Source organism: Natrix helvetica (genome assembly GCF_964273705.1).
Source record: "Natrix helvetica genome assembly, chromosome: 2".
Taxonomy (NCBI): domain Eukaryota; kingdom Metazoa; phylum Chordata; class Lepidosauria; order Squamata; family Natricidae; genus Natrix; species Natrix helvetica.
The window spans coordinates 170,175,291-170,196,004 of NC_138552.1; the positions used below are offsets into that span (position 1 = coordinate 170,175,291).

Genomic DNA, 20,714 nt, shown 5'->3' on the forward strand with positions numbered 1-20,714 from the left:
AACATCAAAAAAACAGCGATATAGGATGGGATGGTGGCCTGGCTTCGCCTGAACCGGTCCGAACCGGCTGAATACCACCTCTGATGCAGATACATTATCCCAAACATAGTATAAAAATGATAAATTCTAAGGTTCCTAAAGAAGACCCCAGTGAATGTATCCAGTTTGTGTTAACTTCCATAACATTCTGTGTGGACTAAGAGTAAAATTCTAGAAGAGAGAGTCTCAACACAACTAGGAAGTGGGGAAGAAAAAGAAACTGAAGGGTATGTTTATTGACTGCTGTTAACTATAATAGGGAAATTAATGTCCCTGTTTCAAAGGCCGTATATTTCTAAATTACAGATTATTGGGGCAAACAATAAAAGATAGTTATCTTATTGTGCCATGTTTTTTGTGTGCAATTGTACATGGGACTTTAAACTGAGAATGAATAGTGCCCCCACATTGAGGAATTAAAGCATATTTCAGCCCTGATTACCATTTTATTGCTTGCTAAGGTTTAAAGGTATGTAATGTTTTTGTATTTGTTGAGTTTTATTTTTTTTTCCTTCCCCTTTGCGCACTGCTCAGAATCATACTGTCTGAGTTGGGTGACCACATAAAAGGAAGAAAGGCTCTTTTTCTTGGGGGGGAAAAAGGTGCGTAGCCTTGTTTAAAGTATTTATATCCCCCTCTTTACCTTGAGAGCCTCCCAGAAATCTTCCAGGATTTTTTTTTTAAAAACCAGGTATCGCACATAAGGGAAGGAGAAGGAAACTGCAAGGGAAAATAATAAAAATACCATTCAGACAGCAGTTTTTAATGACTTGTAAGGAATATATTGGCCGCTTTATGAAGGACTGTTCAGGAGTGCCCAGATAACACTGTTGTCTCCAGAGCAGGTGCTATTATTGTGTTTCCATACAGGTTAATTAAATCTAGTAACCTTTTTGAGAAGAAAGAAAAGGGTCAACCTTGCTGTTAGTAACAGCCTCACCTGCAACTAGTAGAGGTGGCAATTCCCTACTGTTCCTCTTTTTCCTCAGATGACTCACAGATTTGGTGTGATCCTGAACTACTCTTTGTTGAGCCAGTGTAAAAAATCCTCAATTTCATTGAGGGCCACATCATTTGACCACGGAGGGCCGGGTGGGGGGCGTTGCCATGGTGGGTGTGGCCAGCTTGACGTCACTTGTATTGGGGGCACCTGTGCTAAGGCAGGACTTCCCTGAGACCTTCACTCGCTCATTATAACCCTTTCTTCCCTTCTTTTCCCCTCCTTCTTTCTTCTTCTTTTCCCCTTTCCTTCTTTTTCCTTCCTTTCTCTCTTCCCATCTTTCTTTCTTTTTCTTTGCCTTACCTCTTTCCCTTTCTGCTTTCCTGTCCCTCCTTGAATGCTCAAATGCAAAACAGGGAAACATTTCTCATTTTGTTTTGTTTTTAGTTTGTTTTGCTAGCCTTCTGCCAGCGAAAATGGAGCTCAGGCTCCATTTTTGCTGGTAGAGGCACCACAGACCCGTTCTTTGCTTTTTCCAGGCTGGTCCTGTGGGCCAGATCTAAGCAACCCAAGGGCTAGATCCAGCCCAAGGGCCTTGAGTTTGACACCCCTGCTTTAGAATATAGAAATTGGGCCATTGAGCTGATGACCACAATGCATTGTGGTGAAGAGAGGAAACCCATGACCTTATTTTATATCTGATCCTGTTACACCACAGCTGTTACACTATTCATAAATTGACAAGAGGGACAGAGGGCACAAATCAGGACTTGTCATGTTAGAATAATTCGCAACAAAAATATGGACTCAGTAAACTGACAATTTCTCCGTTTAGTGCTGCTTATGCTTATGGGTTATATTCTTATAATTCCATGTTTATGGGTTATAACAACGGCCTCGTTGCTCTGTCTTTTCATTTCATCTCAGGGATATGAATGAAAAGGTTGTTACCTCAGTCTCTGTTACAGAGCATTGTTGCTGATATTTGAAAGAGAAATTGCTGGGCTACGGAGGTGGTCAAGCAGCCAAAAATGACTTTTCATGAGAGGGGTAGGCTTCAAAAATTTTAGCAAGGGATTCCCTGCCCGGTTTCTGGGTAGATGTGGCCATGGTGGGTGGGGCCTAGTCAGCCTCCTGCACCATTGGCGGGGTGTGTGTGGCATTTTTGTCATCCCCAGGCTCCGAAGGCTTTCCTTGAGCCTCTGGGAGGGCGAAAACAGATTCCCTAGGCTACCGAGGCCCTTTGGAGGCCAGAAATGGGCCTGTTTCAACCTTCCTGAACTTCCAGAGGCCCGTTTTTTGCCCTCACCTGCCTCCACATGCGCCCTGCGCTTACCTGCATCCAAAATGGGCTGTGTGGGGACTCCTAGGAGGGAAGGGGCTGGGTCTACGGGGCCAACCAAGAGTGGAATTTGGGGGTTCTCTGAACTGCACAAAATCTTAGCTAGAGGCTCTCCCGAACCCCTGCAAACCCCCAGCAGCCCACCCCTGTTTTTATGAGAGGAGAGAGAAGTTGGGGGAAATCCCATTGGTCACCCTACCTTTAATGATTAGCCATTTTCTGACTTCTAATTAGAATTCACTCTAGCTCAGGTAAAGAGTACACAATTCCTGGTGGCTTCATGGATATATCCATGCAGTGTTTAGGGGAATTAAGAACCGGCTTGCTGTTGCCTTCCCCAAGATGTGTTTCGAATTTCCCAGTCTAATCTACACCCCGAGGCTTCCTGGGCGACTCCTGTCTCACCCCCTCATCCCCCATTCCCAAATCCTCTAAAATACCTGTTAGGGGAGAGGAACAAAATCAACCTAGCTCTGGTCTGCTGCTGTCTTTTAAAGATGTACATACTTGTCAGAATAGCAGCTTCCAAAAAACGGGCATGCTAACTCGATATCTTGGGAGTTACCATCCAACACATCTGTGGGGCAGGATGGGACATACGTATATGTCCTTCTCATTCATAGCAGACATCAATTAATCATTCCGCATGGTATTTGTGGAATTTCTGTAGTTCCCAAAATAGCAATTGTTGAGCAATTGGCATAAGTTTCTGGGACTGCCAGAGTCCTCTTTGCAGCAACCCCTCCCGGGTGGGGGGTGGGGGGAGCAGATCCTACTGATTTAACAACCGGTTCGCTGAGCGTGGGCAGTTTAGAGAAGACTTACCTTATAGATTACTGCTTGGGAAGGAAAACAACTAGGGCGCGGCACTCTGCCACGCAACTCAGCTGAGAAGATAAAGGTAGGATAAAGAAGGTAAAAGTAAGTAAAGCACAAGGGTAGGGGGTGGGGGGGCATTTGCTAGTGGGAGTGAACTGGTTCATTCCCAGCTGATCTTTGGAGCTACCGGTTCTCCCCAACCGGTACGAACCAGTAGAATCCCACCCCTGACCCCTCCCGCCCCTCCCATGTTTTTGAAAAGTTAGCATTAAGATTTTTTTTAAAAAATATATTGAGTGGTTTTAATTGTAATAGAGGAAGTGTGAAGTTCCCAGAAGGTGACCTAATTAATTTACGAGCCTCAAATCAAAGTTCAAAAGAAATCCATTCATTTATTAAGATCAACATTCTGGCATGTCCTTCTGCAGAGCTGAAACTGATTTTCATTTAATGGTGTCCGAACTTTACCCCTGTGTCCCCTCCCCTCTGCCTTGGTCATAAATCACATTCACCAACAAGGTGCTACGGCAGGTTACGGACATGCACATTCACATGCCAGCTGCAAGAATATGAGACCTGACTCTGGCCAAAAGTATGCATGGAATTCTCCTCCCTTCTCTATGCCACGTGATAGAAGTTATGGCAACACTTTACAAGTTGACAGGAAGTCCTTGATTTACAAGTTTGTTTAACGATCGTTCGAAGTTATAATGGCCCTGAAAAAAGTGACGTGTGATCATTTTTCACACTTACGACCATTGAGCATTCCCATGATCACATGACCAAAATTCAGACACTTGATGACTGATTAGTATTTATGACAGTTGCAGTGTCGCAGGGTCTTGTGATCATGTTTCGCAACCTTCTGACAAGCAAAGTCAATGGGGAAGCCAGATTCGCTTAACAACCGTGTTACTAAATGGATAACGGCAGCAACTCACTTGACAACCGTGGCAAGAAAATGGTCGTAAAATGGGGCAAAACTCAAACTTAGCAAAGGCCTCCCTCAGCAATAGAAATTTTTGGACTCAGTTGTGCTCATAAGTTGAGGATTACCTGTATTATCTGGGGATTTTGTCATTCAGTGTATGGCGTCCCAATGTATCACGATGGATTTGTGATGTAAATAAATCTTCTAAATAAATAAATAAATGGTATTCTTGTTACGTACATCAGTTACATCCCAATCCCTATTTAAAGAGAGACTAGCTGGCTTTTGTGCACCGTTCTAGTTTAACAGTACTGTATTCATCAGATACGTCTTTCAAAAACACAGTTTTGACTGCTATTACTCATCTCTTCAGGTAAATTTTGTTTAGTGAATATTAGACACCTGATAATGTCTCAGAAGGGTTGGTTTAAAACACCTAATTTTTGTGCCAACAATTCAGGAACTGGAGCTCCTGACTCATGAACTTTAGGTTTATGCTACCAATACTGTACTTCAGACTGAAATTCACAAGACTGTCAACATTCATATTTTGGCTGTATTCCCAGATCTTGGAATTTATTAAGGTATCAGTAATTGCTGACATAACATTACAGGGAAACAGTTACACCTGATTTGCACAAGCTGGTTGCTGATCTCTGTGGCTTAATAAAGCATAACTAGCTCCAGCTATTATAAATTTCTTCAGGGACTTTTAAAGCTACTTTTCCCACAAATCGGTGGTTTATTTATTTATTTTTTTAAGTCACAAACCTGTTATTCAGGACTCAAACAAGGAATGGACCTTGAATGGCTAGTTCAATGAATTGAACTCCGTAATCCATCTCCTATTTGCTGACTAACGCTTCCGTAATAGTAGCTAATAAAATTTTATGTCCCAAAGACAAGATGCTGTACTGAGCTGCCCATTCATCTAAAACAAGAATTTGTTGCATTTTTCTTCTTTTTGTAGGATATTAGTTGCACCTCCGATGGATCTGAGAATACACTTCCCTCTGCCCACCTCCAATCCCTGCATAGGTTTAGTTGCTGGTAGTAGTACTGATGCAAAGAAATGACATTTTGCACACCATGTTTTGAAAGGGATCAAAGAGATCCTATTGCTGCCTGCCAACAAGCTTTGCCTCTGTTTTATTGCCAGAAAATTACACCGATGATGTCACTTCGGTCTAAAGAGTACACATCACCCGAGCTCTGGGCTGACATAATTCATTATCTGTGGTCTGGTCCAAGAGTACTGAATTCCCATGACAAGGAATTAAAGTTAGCTGTTTGAAGTTTGAAGGGTTGAAAGATACCACTTCTCATTTTCCTGACACTGAAAAGCAGTTTTGTCCTGTGCTATTATCAGACCACAAGGAGGGCTGCTAAAGCCTATCATTCCACAATCCTTGGCAGTACAAGAAGCAAACTCAAAAGGTCATTGTAGATTGTGTACACAAATCGAAATGTGTTGTGATATGTCTTGCATGCTTCAAGAATTAGCACATCACAGTGGGTAAATCAGCTGACTTGGGGGAAGCTGTAGCTGGCTATTATAAATGTGCCCATGGACAAGTTAGCTCTCTGTAGAGTCTATGGTTAATGACTAGGGTGACTGAAGGTAAATTAGTTCTCTTATTCACCCATTGTTGTAGACCGGGGGTCTCCATACTTGGCAACTTTAAGACTTGTGGGCTTCAACTTGCTCTGCTGGGAGTTGAAGTCCACAAGTCTTAAAGTTGCCAGTTTGGAGACCCCTGCTGTAGATTCCAAGAAGACAAGATTTTTCTTCACTTTTTTTTACGGGTGTCCCTTGGATACTGCATATTAAAGCCCCTCCCCCCAATTTGTTGCTCTTCATATGTGATGGCAAACAACCCCCAGAGACCATGGGAGATTCTGAGAGTTGTAGAGGTCATACATCATATAGCTATGCTTGGCTGGGAATCCTGGGAATGGTAGTCCTAAAATATCTTGCAGGTATTCAAGACTGCTTGCATTGTGTTTTTTAAAGGTATCCTGCTTTTCTTCCTCCTTCGCCAACATTCTCTCTCTCTCTCTCTCTCTCTCTCTCTCTCTCTCTCTCTCTCTCTCTCTCTCATCTGAGAAGATTTCAGCATTCAGTTCTGGTCGCCACAATGTAAAAAAGATGTGGAGACTCTAGATTCTAGAGTCTAGAAAGAGTGCAGAGAAGAGCAACAAAGATGATTAGGGGACTGGAGACTAAAACATATGAAGAACGGTTGCAGGAACTGGGTATGTCTAGCTTAAGAGAAAGAAGGACTAGGGGAGACATGATAGCAGTGTTCCAATATCTCAGGGGTTGCCACAAAGAAGAGGGAGTCAAACTATTCTCCAAGGCACCTGAGGGTAGAACAAGAAGCAATGGGTGGAAACTAATCAAGGAGAGAAGCAACTTAGAACTGAGGAGAAACTTCCTGACAGTTAGAACAATTAATCAGTGGAACAGCTTGCCTCCAGAAGTTGTGAATGCCCCAACAGTGGAAGTCTTTAAGAAGATGTTGGATAGCCATTTGTCTGAAACGGTATAGGGTTTCCTGCCTAGGCAGGGGGTTGGACTAGAAGACCTCCAAGGTCCCTTCCAACTCTACTATTGTATTATTGTATTGTATTGTATTGTATTGTAAGATTTCCTACTTGGATTTTCAGTAAAGCCACTGAAAAAGGATGGAACTGTGTTGTTCACCTTTTCTCTTACTATGTATCTTCAAAATATTATAGTAAACTTCCTCAATTTGGACACACACTGGATGATTTTGAATATAATTTCCATTTTCATGGATGGTTGAAATTGTAGTCCATGCACTCTATTATGGCTGCTTATCTTCCAACAACAACAAAAAAAAAATCATTTCTCCCCCTCCAATCCTACTGCATTATTTAACATTTATTAAACAGAAGAGAAAAATTGACACACACATATCCTCATTACAAAAGTGATCAGTTGCATATACGTGCAAAGATATTAAATTATTGAAATTGTCTTCTCTGCCAGAATCTTCATTCTAGTTTGCTTTGCACTTAGGATCATCCTTTTTCTGGCCAGGCTTCGCATTTCTTGACTTGGCCATTCCAGGGAATATATGAGACTATAGACTAAAAACTCATTAGGGAAATTACTTCATAAAAAATAGAAAAGTCTTTGGAATCTTTATCTCACTAGCAGCTTTTCTTTGAGATTAACAGACTGTGTGAATCGATGCCAATTTAGTTTCCCTTCCATTATTTTGCTAGGATAAGGCTTTCTGCATTTTCTGGTCAGTTTTTCCAGTTGTACAAGAATACTTCATGTGTAAGGCAGTTACCAGGCAGGTCTATAGTCTCTTGGTAGGGTAGTAATTGTTCCTTTTCTCACCAGTGAATATTGGATGTTGTTCTGAGACAGATGATATCATGCAGATGATGTCATAGAGGCTTAGATGGTGAATAACAGAGCTCTCATTTCCTTATAGAGATCAGGGGATGCTGTTAATGTTTTAGAAGTTGAAGAAGAGATTCACAGGGCAGATTTTTCTTTCTCACAAGCAGTGGGAGGGAGGGAGGGGCTGCATATATCCTCTCTAATATCTTACAAGGGTATGTTTTGATAGACTGGAGGTAACAGAACTCTATTCCATCTTATTCAACTCAATTTGAGTTTCTTTTCAGCAAAATATTTGCTCTCTCTATCTACACAGTGAGACTCAAGTGGAACCAACCTCCACCTTAACATAATAGAACAATAGAAAAACTTTCTAACGACGAAAGCAGGCTTCTTTCCAAAGCAGCCAACCAGAGAGTAGCGATTGGGTTTGTTCTACAGACAAATTGTGATCAAGCTACTATTCTGATTCATTGGAAACACTGGAAGGCACTTCTGAGCATCTGCAAGATCCATGCAGAAGTATATAACCACTATTAGATGCAGCAAATAGGGAGGCGGTGGCTCAGTGGCTAAGATGCTGAGTTTGTCGATCAGAAAGGTTCGAATCCCTAGTGCCGCGTAACGGAGTGAGCTCCCCTTACTTGTCCCAGATTCTGCTAACCTAGCAGTTCGATAGCACATAAAAGTGCAAGTGGAAAAAATAAGAACCACCTTTGGTAGGAAGGTAACAGCGTTTCATGCGCCTTCGGCATTTAGTCATGCTGGCCACATGACCACGGAGACGTCTTTGGACAGCGCTGGCTCTTCAGCTTTGAAACGGAGATGAGCACCGCCCCCTTTTCGGGAACAACTAGCACATATGTGCGAGGGGAACCTTTACCTTTTTAGAGGCAGCAAATTATAAGCTTTGAGGAAATAAATCACATTGCATGAGCATATTACATGTCACTGAAGTGACTCATAACGTAAAATGTCTCCTCAAAGTAAAGTAAAGTATCTTTCCGGGAGATATCTGTGCTTCTCCCATAGGCCTAGTCCATGGTTAACCATGTTGTGGGAACTCAGCCATTGTCTTAGCATATTCTGGAATCACATTAGCACTGTAAACTATAATAGAGTTTAGTTATTTGAACACAAAATTCTTCGTAAACATAGAAGTTGTGCATTATTAACACTTTATTATGTAAGTCCAGCCATAGCATAAGAGAGAGTAGATGATTTAGTCTAGTGCATTTCTCAGTAGGAGAGAAGGAATGGACAAAGACTATCCTCAGCAGATGGCTTTTCATCCTCTGCTGAAAAGCTTATAATAGCAATAGCACTTAATCTTATATACTACTCCATCATGCTTTACACGACTCTCTGGGCAGCTTACATTGCCGTCATGTTGCCCCCAATAATCTGGATACTCATTTTACCAACCTCAGAAGGATGGAAAGCTGAGTCGACCTTGAGCCCCGTCAGAATCGAACATCAGGCTGTGGGTAGAGTTTGCCTGCAATACTGCATTTTAACCATTGTGCCAATAGGATAGATAGATGATAGATAGACAGGCAGACACAGACAGACTGACAGACACAGACAGACAGTTTCTTTAGGCTGTGGGCAGAGTTAGCACCTGCAATACTGCAGTCTACCCATAGTGCCACCAGGACTCCCAATAAGCAAAGTTTTTTTTGCTAGGTCACAAACATTTTATTTTATATGTATTTAACGAACAAACATCTCACAACAAATCATTAGATTTTATATATACCGTACCTGTAGTTCTCCTTCCATTATACTCAGGAGCCGGATGAGGTCCTCTTTAGAAAGCTCTATTGAGTTCTTGTTTTTTCGCTCATTAGGCCCTTGGAATTTACTGCGCTGCTTCACAGTTCCTGGACCTAGGATTTCATCTTCTTTCGGATTAGATTTGTTCTTTTTCTTTGCATCTTCCTGAAAGTTTTGATTTTCTGAAGAGTTCATAATAGCCTTTGACTTGGGTAACTGCTCGTTGGATGAGCTCTCACCACCTTGATTTCGAGATCGCATTTTGATCTAAATAAAAAGGGAAAAAATTAAATGTAAGGCTGGGCAAGTTTCCTTCTACAGTTTAAAGAAATCACAACTTACCGTATCGATTTGCACAGGAGTCTCAAGACAACCAAGAATGAATCTGTTGTAATAATCATATTACAAATAGCCTAAACTTTTTCAGAACCTTACAAATAAACATCTGTTTACGACCTTTGACAGAAAATATTATGGGGTAGCATCTAAATATAAATTTAGATACATAAATGAGCTTCGCTTATTTACTACTGCAATGCAACTGTGATGAAAATTGCTGTAATTGGTCACTAGGGAAAGAAAAAGACAAGGCATTGCATGGCTGCATGATATAAGTTTTCTGGACTCCCTAAAACTTAGGGGAGTTTTAGAAAGAAACTCCCATAAGGGAAGAAAGATTCTAAATTTTATGGAAAATTCAGAAGCATTTCATTGCTTTCAGGAGGACCAAAGCACCTTTCGAAGCTGCTTCACAAACAAACACAGTTGCTGCTTCTTCCAAAAACTTAGCAGTGAACTCGTTTTGTATCATTATGAGGCCATCTTAATGATGCAATACAAAGCCATTCTTTGCTTAACAATATTGTAAAGCATTAATCATAGTATATGAGTTTCACAGAACGTGCTAAGCCCAACAAAGCACAGTATAAAATAGTGCAATATGTAAAGCCAAACAAGTATTGGTGATGTTATTTTTCTTTTCATTTTGCCACTTTGCCATATTAATTTAGTTTTACCAGATAGGCTGCCAATTTGACATTTTAAATTTTGTTTGGTTTTGCTCTTGTGAATAATTTTACATATACCAGTAATTTTGTACTATTAAACAGTTTGATAAGAAGATGGGGTGCAAATGTTTTAATTCCATGAAATATATCATCAGTTTAATCAACCATTCTGAAGACAGATAAGAATGGCAGGGCAACAGATTTTTGAGTGATTTCATTACTGTTATGTTATATTATTAGTGTCATGGCTAAGGCATTATGTTAGAAACTGGGACACTGGCAGTGCTAGTCCCTCGTTAGGGACAAAGCCTTCTGGGTGACAATAACTTCATAAGACGGGTTTGGGTGCTGTCACAGATGTGTGCTCCCAATATAACATCAATTTATGTTTCACATAAGTAGAACAATAATCACACCATAAATATTAAAGGCAGCACATTAATATGAACTGACAGTAAACCATCTCAATGTTTTATTTAAAAAAAATACTATTTCAACACATTCAGCTGAAAAGTGAATGATATTAGGAGGAACTGACGTGGTATCTTTAGAGAAAAAAATCCAGGATTATGTGCGAGAATACTTGCACATAGGCAGATAAATTCTTATTGTGAGACAAGAAGACAAAGCTGAGATAAAGTAAAATTAAATGAATAGAACAAGTATAGCAGGGGAAATACCTACAAGAGGAAAGATTGTTAATACCAACTATCATGTAGAATAACCTTTAGGGCCATGAGGGCGAACCTATGACATGCATGCCACAGGTGGCATGCAGAGCCCTCTCTAGGGGCATGCAAGCTATCGCCCCAGCTCAGCTCCACCGTGCATGTGCACGCACCTCCTGCCGGCCAGCTGGTTTTGGGGTCTCTGTCACACATGCGCAGGGGGTGGGGCGCATGTAAAGGGTCACACGTGTATGTGTGGGGGTGGAGGGAGCGGGGGGGTCACATGAACAGGGGGGGCATGCGCATACATGGGGAGGGGTGCATACAGGGGGGTCATGTGTGCATGTGCGACAGGGCGGGGCACACAGGGGCTGTCATGTGCATTGCATGATGGGTGTGTGCGCACGCTTTCGGCACGTGGCGACAAAAAGGTTAGCCATCACTGCTTTAGGGGGTGCATGATTATAAAACTTAATATTTCATCTTTGGAAGGACGTGGAAACAATTTATGATACTTTCAGCGTGGGTTTCCAGGACATATGAGTCAGGGAGGTAATTGTTGGAGTATAGCCTCAAGACTTTACATGGTCTAAGGCAGGGGTGTCAAATTTGCGGCCCCTGGGCTGGATGCGTCATGTGCTGGCCACGCCCATTCCCCATTAACAAAGGGGAAAAAACTCATGAAACATCACAAGACGACAATGTGACCCCACGAGTTTGACACTCCCTGGTCTAAGGTAAAATGTCTCCATTGGGTTTTTGGTGAGTCCTGTCACCCATACTGGTAGTTTACAGCAGCTTCCATAGTCATCCAACTATCATTGTACCAAAGTAAAAGTAATAAGGATAGATTTTATATCTCTTCAATTATGTCTGAATAATACCTATGGAGCATCGCCCTAACCACTGAGAAAGTGGTTCAAGTAGGCTTATATATGATGGCCTGTTGAGCAGCTGATCTTAACATTTTTATTTCTCACAATCACCCCAGAGGTTTGGTTTTTTGGGGAGGGGGATTGTTTTACATTTTTATTTTAATGCTGCCTTTCTATTCAAAAAGAATAATCAAGCAGTCTAATACTTCACGGTGCAAAAAATATATTAAAATTAAAAACAAGTAAACTTTGTTGAGTGATGGAGTCAAAAGTATCTGGAAAACCACAGATTGCTTTATGGTTTTCTTTGGTTTAATTTTGTTTATTTTCTCCTAAATGTATGTTTTGGTGCACTCTGGTTGTATACATAATGTTCTGAAGGACTGTTTATATTTTGATATTAGAGGGTTTTAACTGGAAAATAAAGGTATAAAAGTCACCTCAAAATTAAAGGAAATAATGACATGAACTGTAATTCTTTATTTTGCTGCGGCTCTTACTGGATAGTAGCTTTCTTTCATAGCTGTATAGTAAATATAGATAACTTCTTTTCAGAAAGAAAGAAGCTCCCCCTTTTTTCCCCCCCTGACAGTGCATTTTCATTTTATTTCTCTCCCCAAAAGATAGCCAGGCTAATCCATGAGGACTGGACTGACATTTAGCTCTGATGCTGTTGGCCGATTAGGCCTGGATCCAGCAGAGGTGAAATGTCACATAGGAATGTGGGGCTAGACAAGAAGGAAATGGTCTGGAAGGGAGCCTTCTGCGCCTGTAATGCATTAACAGCTGGCAAATGTGACAGGAAAAGAAGGAATAATAATCTGTCTAGATGGGAATGTTCTTTACTAATCACCAGTTAGGGAGTTGTGATCTGTTGCTTGCTTATTGTGCTGGTAGGAAGGGCCATGGGTGTGAGCCAGGCTACCTGAGGTCACAGTTCCTGTGATTTGCAATCTGGCTAACCCAGCATTCCTGCAGAGTTACCTCGGGGACAGTTTAATGTATAGACCAGGGGTGGGGAACAATGGCCCCTTTATGAATTATTGACTTCAACTCCCAGAATTCCTGAGCCAGCTATGCTGGCTCTGAAGGATTTGCCTATCATAGCCCATTTCCATCCCAAACAATACTTTTGCTTCCCCACACATGCATGCCCAAGCCCCTAGCATGCCCCCACCCCTGTGCATGCATGCACATCTTCCACATGTGCCCCTCCACTGCGCATGCAAGGCAGAGACCCGAAAACCAGCTGGCCAGCAGGAGGCGAGCTTGTATGTGCGGTGGAGCTGAGCTGGGTCTCTGCCTTGCATGCGCAGTGGAGGGGCACATGTGGAAGATTCACGTGCCCACAGAGAGGACTCTGTGTGTTATCTGTGGCACACGCGCCATAGGTTCGCCATCATGGATATATATCGTAGGTATATTTACTTATTCTTCATTTAAGCATTGTTTACTAGAGTAACCTACTGTCTGCATTCACTATGAATGCTAAAATAAACCAAGAATATCAGTGACACAAAACACATCTCGATTTCTCCCCAAAATATGTATGGGATTCAGGATATTGTATGAAGATAGACAAAATAAAGGGATTTCCAACTCCTTCTGGCAACTCAAGTTCTGAATTTGTAAGTATACTAGGGTCTACTCCCAAGGATGGAATGGCAGATAAGTAAACATGAGTGGATTTCTTCTAATCCAGTGTGATTCTTGGATCATTTCCCAGTTCCTTTCATTATACTGTAATTCATTTAAATTAAGTCAGTCTATTGGTCTCTATAATGCAGCATTTTTTATTCCAATTACCTAGAAAATACTTCACAGCTCTCTGATCCTTTTCACTGGAGATGCCGGGACAAAACCAGAGGTGGTATTCAGCAGGTTCTCACCAGTTCTGAAGACCAGTAGTGGAAAATTTTAGTAGTTTGGAGAACCGGTAAATGCCACCTCTGACTGGCCACGCCACCATCTATTCTCTGCCTCCCGAGTCCCAGCTGATCGGGAAGGAATGGGGATTTTGAAGCAACCTTCCCCTGGAGTGGGGTGGGAATGGAGATTTTACAGTATCCTTCCCCTGCCACACCCACCGAGCAACACACCCCCAAGTCATGCCATGCCACACCCACAGAACCGGTAGTAAAATATGTTGAATCCCATCACTGGACTAAACCCAGGACTTTCTCTGCATGAAATCCATTTGCCCTCCTGCAAATCTAATTCCTCCCTGTATGTAGGGCAGACAGCGGCTATCTTTAGACCTTTTATGACAGTGTGCCACAAAACATTAATTCTGTCCAGGGAAGATGTCTATGTTCTACAAGCTGTGAATTGCTGGCCTGTCTCCTGCGCGTCTCTTTAGGTTTTTCTGCTGCTTTGAACAACAAAGGTCTTTTTGTAAGCCTTACCTATTACTTTGGGGATGGCAATGGCGGTGCTATTTTCCCTACTTTCATTGCCTTGCAGCCATTCCTCTTCATTCCTTATTCTCAATCACTCACTCCTGCTTCACCCCAACTCTCTCACCCACACCTGTTAGCCCAGATGATGTGGGAAAGAATGCCCCCCCCCACGCTCTTTACAACCCTTCCTTCGTGACTGTGACTTCTCACCAGGCTATTTTGGGAACCTGGCTTAAGAGTAGTAGCTGTCATGGTGGATTGGATGAGGTGCCTCCTGCTTCATCCTGCATTTTACTCCACTCTTCAAACCTGTCATCCAAGCTATTTTTAGACACAGTTTTAGCGCTCTTTAAACAACACGCCAATTCTGTATTTAAAAAATGGCTTGAGAGATCAGAGACCCAGAGCACTTCCGTGCCTAACGTCATTTCTCCCAGATACCCACGTACACATACCTACACATAGTAAGAACAAAAACAATTGATGATAGTTTTCCCCACCAGCAAATAAAACCAGGGAGATTTACCAATTATTTTTCCTAAACCATTTAACTACGTTAAAACATTTAAAAGGACAGGAACAAAATCCATCCCCCATGGTTCTCAATCTGTGGTACGCAGACCCCTTGCCCTGCAGCTGTGATGATGTAACTGGGAGACATCTCCAGTTTTGGATAGTGCCTGATTGGATTATGTAATGGACATGTGGGTGGTGGGCAGGGACTTCAACTTTCTTTTGGGTGGGGAAAACCAGAAAACTTTCAGATTTGGGTTTTCCAAGATGTGCCAATTGACATCTCTAATAAAATGGAACTTTGAGGAAACTCAAGCCTCGGAGTCTTCTTTCGTTGGGTGTGGCTGTCAGGATTCGTTGGAATCCTGACAGCCACCTTTTACCATCTGAAGGACATTAACACAGTTGTGAAGGACAGTCCCAAGTCATGTAATCCTCTCACTCAATTCATGAATAGTCTTCTGCTGACAACATTTTCATCATCTGATTTTGATCTGAAGCTCTTATTACTATTTTAATAAAATGTATAAGTCAAAGTCGCTTGATACTCCCAGCTATATATCAAATATAATTATCAAACAAAACAGAAATGTCCCGAGATGGAAACTATTTTTTAAACACTCAGAATTCTATGTGATTGATCCTTGGACAGGGTCATAAACAGCCGTTTCTTTTTTTTTTCTATAAAGATTTTTTTTTAATAAACACAGACAAAACACACACACACAAAAACCACACAATCATGTTCCATTAGAAATTGTACAAAGTGTGTCAATTGGTTTACAAAAACTTCCATGTATCCCTTCCACAGTCATCACCTACAATTCATATCAAATCATATATTTTAAATCAAATATATTTATATATATATTACTATCTTCATACCTCAACCTTCATTTGAAAATAATTGTTTTTACATCCTTTTATATAAAATATTCCAGATTTAAAGGAAAACCACATAATGGCATTCCATTAGCTCTTCCCAATATCATCCAGTAACATTATATCTTTACAACATGTTCTAAATAAAAATTGGTTATATTTAATTACAGAGTTTCTAAACCTCCTTTCGTAGTCACCATTTGCAATTTATATCAAATTTCCTCTTATACATATATATGCATTATTAACATTATCAATCAATTATTTAACTGTATCCATTATCACTTCATTTTATACATAATGCTCTAAATTTAACTAAATTTGACTTAATTTTTTATTATAAGCTTTCATTACATCAACCTGTGTCTTTCCAGTAATAGTGCAGTCTTTTGTCTCTTGCCATTTGTGGCATTAGTATTCTGGTTATTTTCTTAGTAAGTTTTGTATGGACTTCTCTTCGCAACTTATTCCTTATTGCATATTTTGTATAAGCTCGAAACCCTCCATCTGCTTCTTCGATCAGCTTATCTTTGGTTCCATCAATTCTTCTCTCTTTTCTTCTTCTATACTTTGAAATCTGGGGTAGAGCTTCAGTCCATCTATCTCCCGTTTCCATATTCCACTCTTTCCATTTCCAACCATGCTCAGTTCACTGTCAGTATCAACAATTTTCTTGTCTCTTTGGTTTTTTTTCCTTCAGTTTTTAGAACTCTGACTTCCACTTTGTTCATTTGATGAACATCCTCAATTTTTCCATCAAATTTTACTGTTCTATGATCTATGTTCTCCATCTCTTCTCAATTTTCTGTTACTTTCAATAATTTTTGAATTTCAAACATAATCTTTTGCAATGTTAAGGTTTCTTTTTCATGTTGTGCCATTCTTCCAACTTGTAAACACTGCCACTCTGGCATTCAAAACTTTTTATTAAATTTAAAGCAAGTTCATTTATAATCTTTTAAGACAAGGCTTTGTTTTCACTCCATTCCAGCTGCCAATAAAGCTCCCGAAGAGCACCTGTATAAACAACCCATGTTCTTCTCACTATTACTCTCTGTAAACAAGCTGAGGAACCTTGAAATGCAAAGTCAAATGATCAAAGAGAAAAAAGAAAATACAATATTTCCAAGCCTTCCAAGCCTCCAGCCTCCAAGTGGCAGTGTTATTTCCTTTCTCTCTGTTATTACAGCCCTCTTTGTATTCCTTTTATATCTTCTTTATATTCCAGACTTAAAGAAAAAAAAATTCTTAAATGGAGCAAAAAAAAAAAAAAAACAACCCATCCAATCCAGCATTATAAAAATAAGGATTTTTTTTTAATCCATAGGTATAAAAAAAGAATATAGAAAGTAGTAGAAGAAAAATGAATCCATTCAATTTAAAGAATAGGAAACATTTGCAAAAGTTCCATCTGTAAAAGAAAATGTTTAAAAAAGCATAACACACTGTCTAATGTAGCTTAATTTCTCTGCTTGTTCTCTTCTGTTTTCAAATTTAATTTAGCTTTAATTTTTTTTGGGGGGGGGTAGTCTCTTTTATAATAATAAGATTTCCTCACCAGATGGACACACTTTCTCTTTCTGTTTTCCTCCCGTTCCAGAGCTGTCCCAACTTCAGCAGCTGCTCTTCTGTCACCGGCAAAAAGAGATTCTCCTGGATCAATCAGGGACTTTGAGGTATCCCTGAGATCAGCAGGATGTATTCTTCCCTGTCACTCTCTCTTTGGGATGGTTTAGGTCCAAAAGGACCATCCAGCGGCAAAAGTATCGAGCTCCAAGATCCCGCATCGTGTCGTTGCGACATCAGCTCCTCCTTCCATAAACAGCCAGTTCTAATACTGATGCTCACAGTATATTTCCAAATCCAAAGACTTGCAACAAATAAAGCAGCACACCAAGTAGAAATTACTCTGAGATCAGATTTTGTATTTGTAGTATTTTTGTTCATTGTTCTGGAATGTATTTGGAGAAATGAATATTTTCTTTTAAATGATGGCGCAATTTTTCCACTGGTTTCTTCTATTATTAAAAATGTCAGAATCGTGTATATTAACAATGACACTTTCCAAATCCACATGCGTATAAGATACATGTGATAAGGTTTGTACATTACAGTAAGCTTCAATATGGCCTGTTTGGGTTTGCTTTGGCATATTGTGTAAATTAAATCACTGAATTTTGAAAATTGTAGGTGAGTGCAATGTAATGTATAACTTATTTTGTATTACTAACTAAATCTTGACTTGGGCAAATGTAGGTTCTTAGCCTTTATTTAGGGTTAGTCCTATCCATTATTTTTTGTACCTTGTACCTCTATGTAGGCATTTAGCTGCACAAACATACAACTGACTTCAATTCATGGGTGCGCACCAGTGGTGGTATTCAGCAGGTTCTGACCAGTTCTGGAGAACCGGTAGCAGAAATTTTGAGTAGTTCAGAGAACCGGTAAATACCACCTCTGACTGGCCCTGCCTCCATCTATTCTCTGCCTCCCGAGTCCCAGCTGATTGGGAGGAAATGGGAATTTTGCAGTATTCTTCCCCTGGAGTGGGGAGGGAATGGAGATTTTATACTATCCTTCCCCTGCCATGCCCACCAAACCACAGAACCGGTAGTAAAAAAAAATTGAATCCCACCACTGGTGTGCACATCTGTATAAGCTCTACCCATCAACATCTTATTTTACCAAACTGAATCTTGGAGGCTCATATATTGAATGCAAAAAATTGAAAAAAGGCTTTTATGAGTACATTCAGCTGAATCTGAATGTACTGGCAGCTTACATCATTATGTCTTAAAATGTACCCCATTTTATGTCCTTTGTAAGGAGTCAGAATGCAGTTTATAGATGTGGCTCCTAATCTATCAAAGATACTTGCACACATGTATGTAGAAATCTGGTTCACCTTCATATCACTTTGTTACATGATAAGTTAACAATAAAGTCTTGATTTAAATTGGTGGATAGAGAGAAAAACTGGGGGAACCAAATTTACTTTTGAAAGACCGAGAAGGGAGTGCTGGGAGATTTCTTTCCACTAATTTGTGGGGGGGAGCCCTGCAGGACTTAGTGGGATTTCCTTTTATGCGTAGATTGAGATTGCACAGTAACATTTTCAGTTCTCATATCAGTTGTGCAATTTTAAGATCTAAACTGATTATAATCTTGTTTCTTACTTCCTATATTACACTTACTGTAATAGCATTCATTGCAGGTCAATAGCATTTGAAAAACTCAGTCGTGTTTTTATTGCCTCATGGAAAACTAGATGCTTTGCGACATAAGGAAAAATGTCAAGAACAGAGACTGGAAATCAGCCTAAGATTAATGTACCAAGTACATTATATGATAATCAGATAATCTGATAATCAGAACTAGAGAAAAAAATAATTACTGCCAACCTGCCTTCCATTGAGGACCTGTACACTGCACGAGTCAAAAAGAGGGACGTGAAAATATTTACAGACCCCCACACATCCTGGACATAAATTGTTTCAAATCCTACCCTCAAAACAATGCTAGAGCATTGCACACCAAGACAACTAGACACAAGAACAGTTTTCCCCCCGAACGCCATCACTCTGCTAAACAAATAATTCCCTCAAGACTGTCAAACTATTCACTAAGGTTGCATTATTATTACTATTAGTCTTCTCATCGTTCCTATCGCCCATCTCCTCCCACTTATGACTGCAGGACTGTAACTTTGTTGCTTGTATCCTTACGATTTATATTGATATTGATTGTTGCTTGATCGCTTATATGTACCCTATGACGATCATTAAATGTTGTATCTTATGATTCTTGATGAATGTATCTTCTCTTTTTATGTACATGGAGAGCATATGCACCAAAGACAAATTCCTTGTGTGTCCAATCCCACTTGGCCAATAAAGAATTCTATTCTATTGTTTGATTCTATTCAAAATATAAAATATAATGCATTTATTTTAGCAAAGTACAAATGAATGTGCAACAATTAAATTCCTCTATTGTCATTCTTATCAAGTTGCATAATTAGTTTCATTGTGTAAAATGTCTATCATATTCATACATTCTTTGTGTGAAAATTATTCATGTGAAAATTATTATTTACAAGTAGCAAACATTTATTGTATAATAAATCATGTTTTTATTTCTTTATTCAAGCATAAGTTCCCCTTTCATTTGGGGAAAATATTTATTTTTAAAACATGCATGAGAACATAATGAGGTGCAACCTTCCAGAATGACCTTTGGTTATTCTAGAAATGTCATGTTTGCTGCAGCTTTATTTAATACTGGTTGTAGATGCCAAGATTAATTAATCATAGCTAAGAAGGTTTTGAGCTTTCAGGCAAGCTATCCAAAGACCTGAACAATTCAGAAAAAGCTTAAATGGAAAAGTCAACTTCCAACTTCCCCCCCTGAAAATACCTAAATAAAGTGTGTATTTGACTTACAACAGACAAGATGTTTTAACAGAAAACTCTGGCAAGCATCTATCAGCACTGGCAGACGGTCTGTTTATTTGCATCATTTTTCTTGCCATTACAATCTGATGTAAGTTGCAAATTCTTGATAATCTGATGTAACTACCTAGAGAGCCAGTAGAACTCCAAAGATCGTGAGATAACTAAGAACTTAATCCATTGTATGCCAGAATATCACATGCAAATACAGCAGAGTTTCTAATTAGGCATCTGTGAACTGCTAAAAATTATCTTCTCTTCATTGCTGCAATATAAGTAGGGCATGAGTAAGACGTGACATGATAGCAGTATTCCAGTATTTCAGGGGCTATCACAAAGAAGAAGGGGGTCAACTTATTTTCCAAAGCACCAGAAGGCAAGACAAGAAACAATGGATGGAAACTAATCAAGGAGAGAAGCAATCTGGAATTAAGGATGAACTTTCTAACAGTGAGTACAATTAACCAGTGGAACAGCTTTCCTCCAGAAGTTGTAGGGGCTTCATCACTGGAGGTTTTTAAGAAGAGACTGGACAGTCACCTGTCTGAAATGGTGTAGGGCAGGACTGTCAAACTCCCAGCCTGGAGGCGGGATGTGTCACGTGCTGGCCACACCCATGCCTGGTTTAGCAAAGGTGGGGGGGAGTCCCAATATGTCACGTGACACCGCTGTGACAACAGGAGTTTGACA

General features: G+C 40.2%; 1 protein-coding gene across 4 annotated transcripts in view; it reads right to left on the reverse strand.

Annotated features, from left to right (window-relative positions):
* FILIP1 (filamin A interacting protein 1) overlaps window positions 1-20,714 on the reverse strand; it is a 97,364-nt gene that overhangs the window by 44,596 nt on the left and 32,054 nt on the right. For all 4 annotated transcript variants that reach the window (XM_081941022.1, XM_081941023.1, XM_081941021.1 and 1 more), the window contains exon 2: window positions 9,218-9,496. In XM_081941022.1, the coding sequence (XP_081797148.1) occupies window positions 9,218-9,490 (273 nt within the window). In that variant the 5' untranslated portion in view covers window positions 9,491-9,496. The remainder of the gene's footprint in view (window positions 1-9,217; window positions 9,497-20,714) is intronic.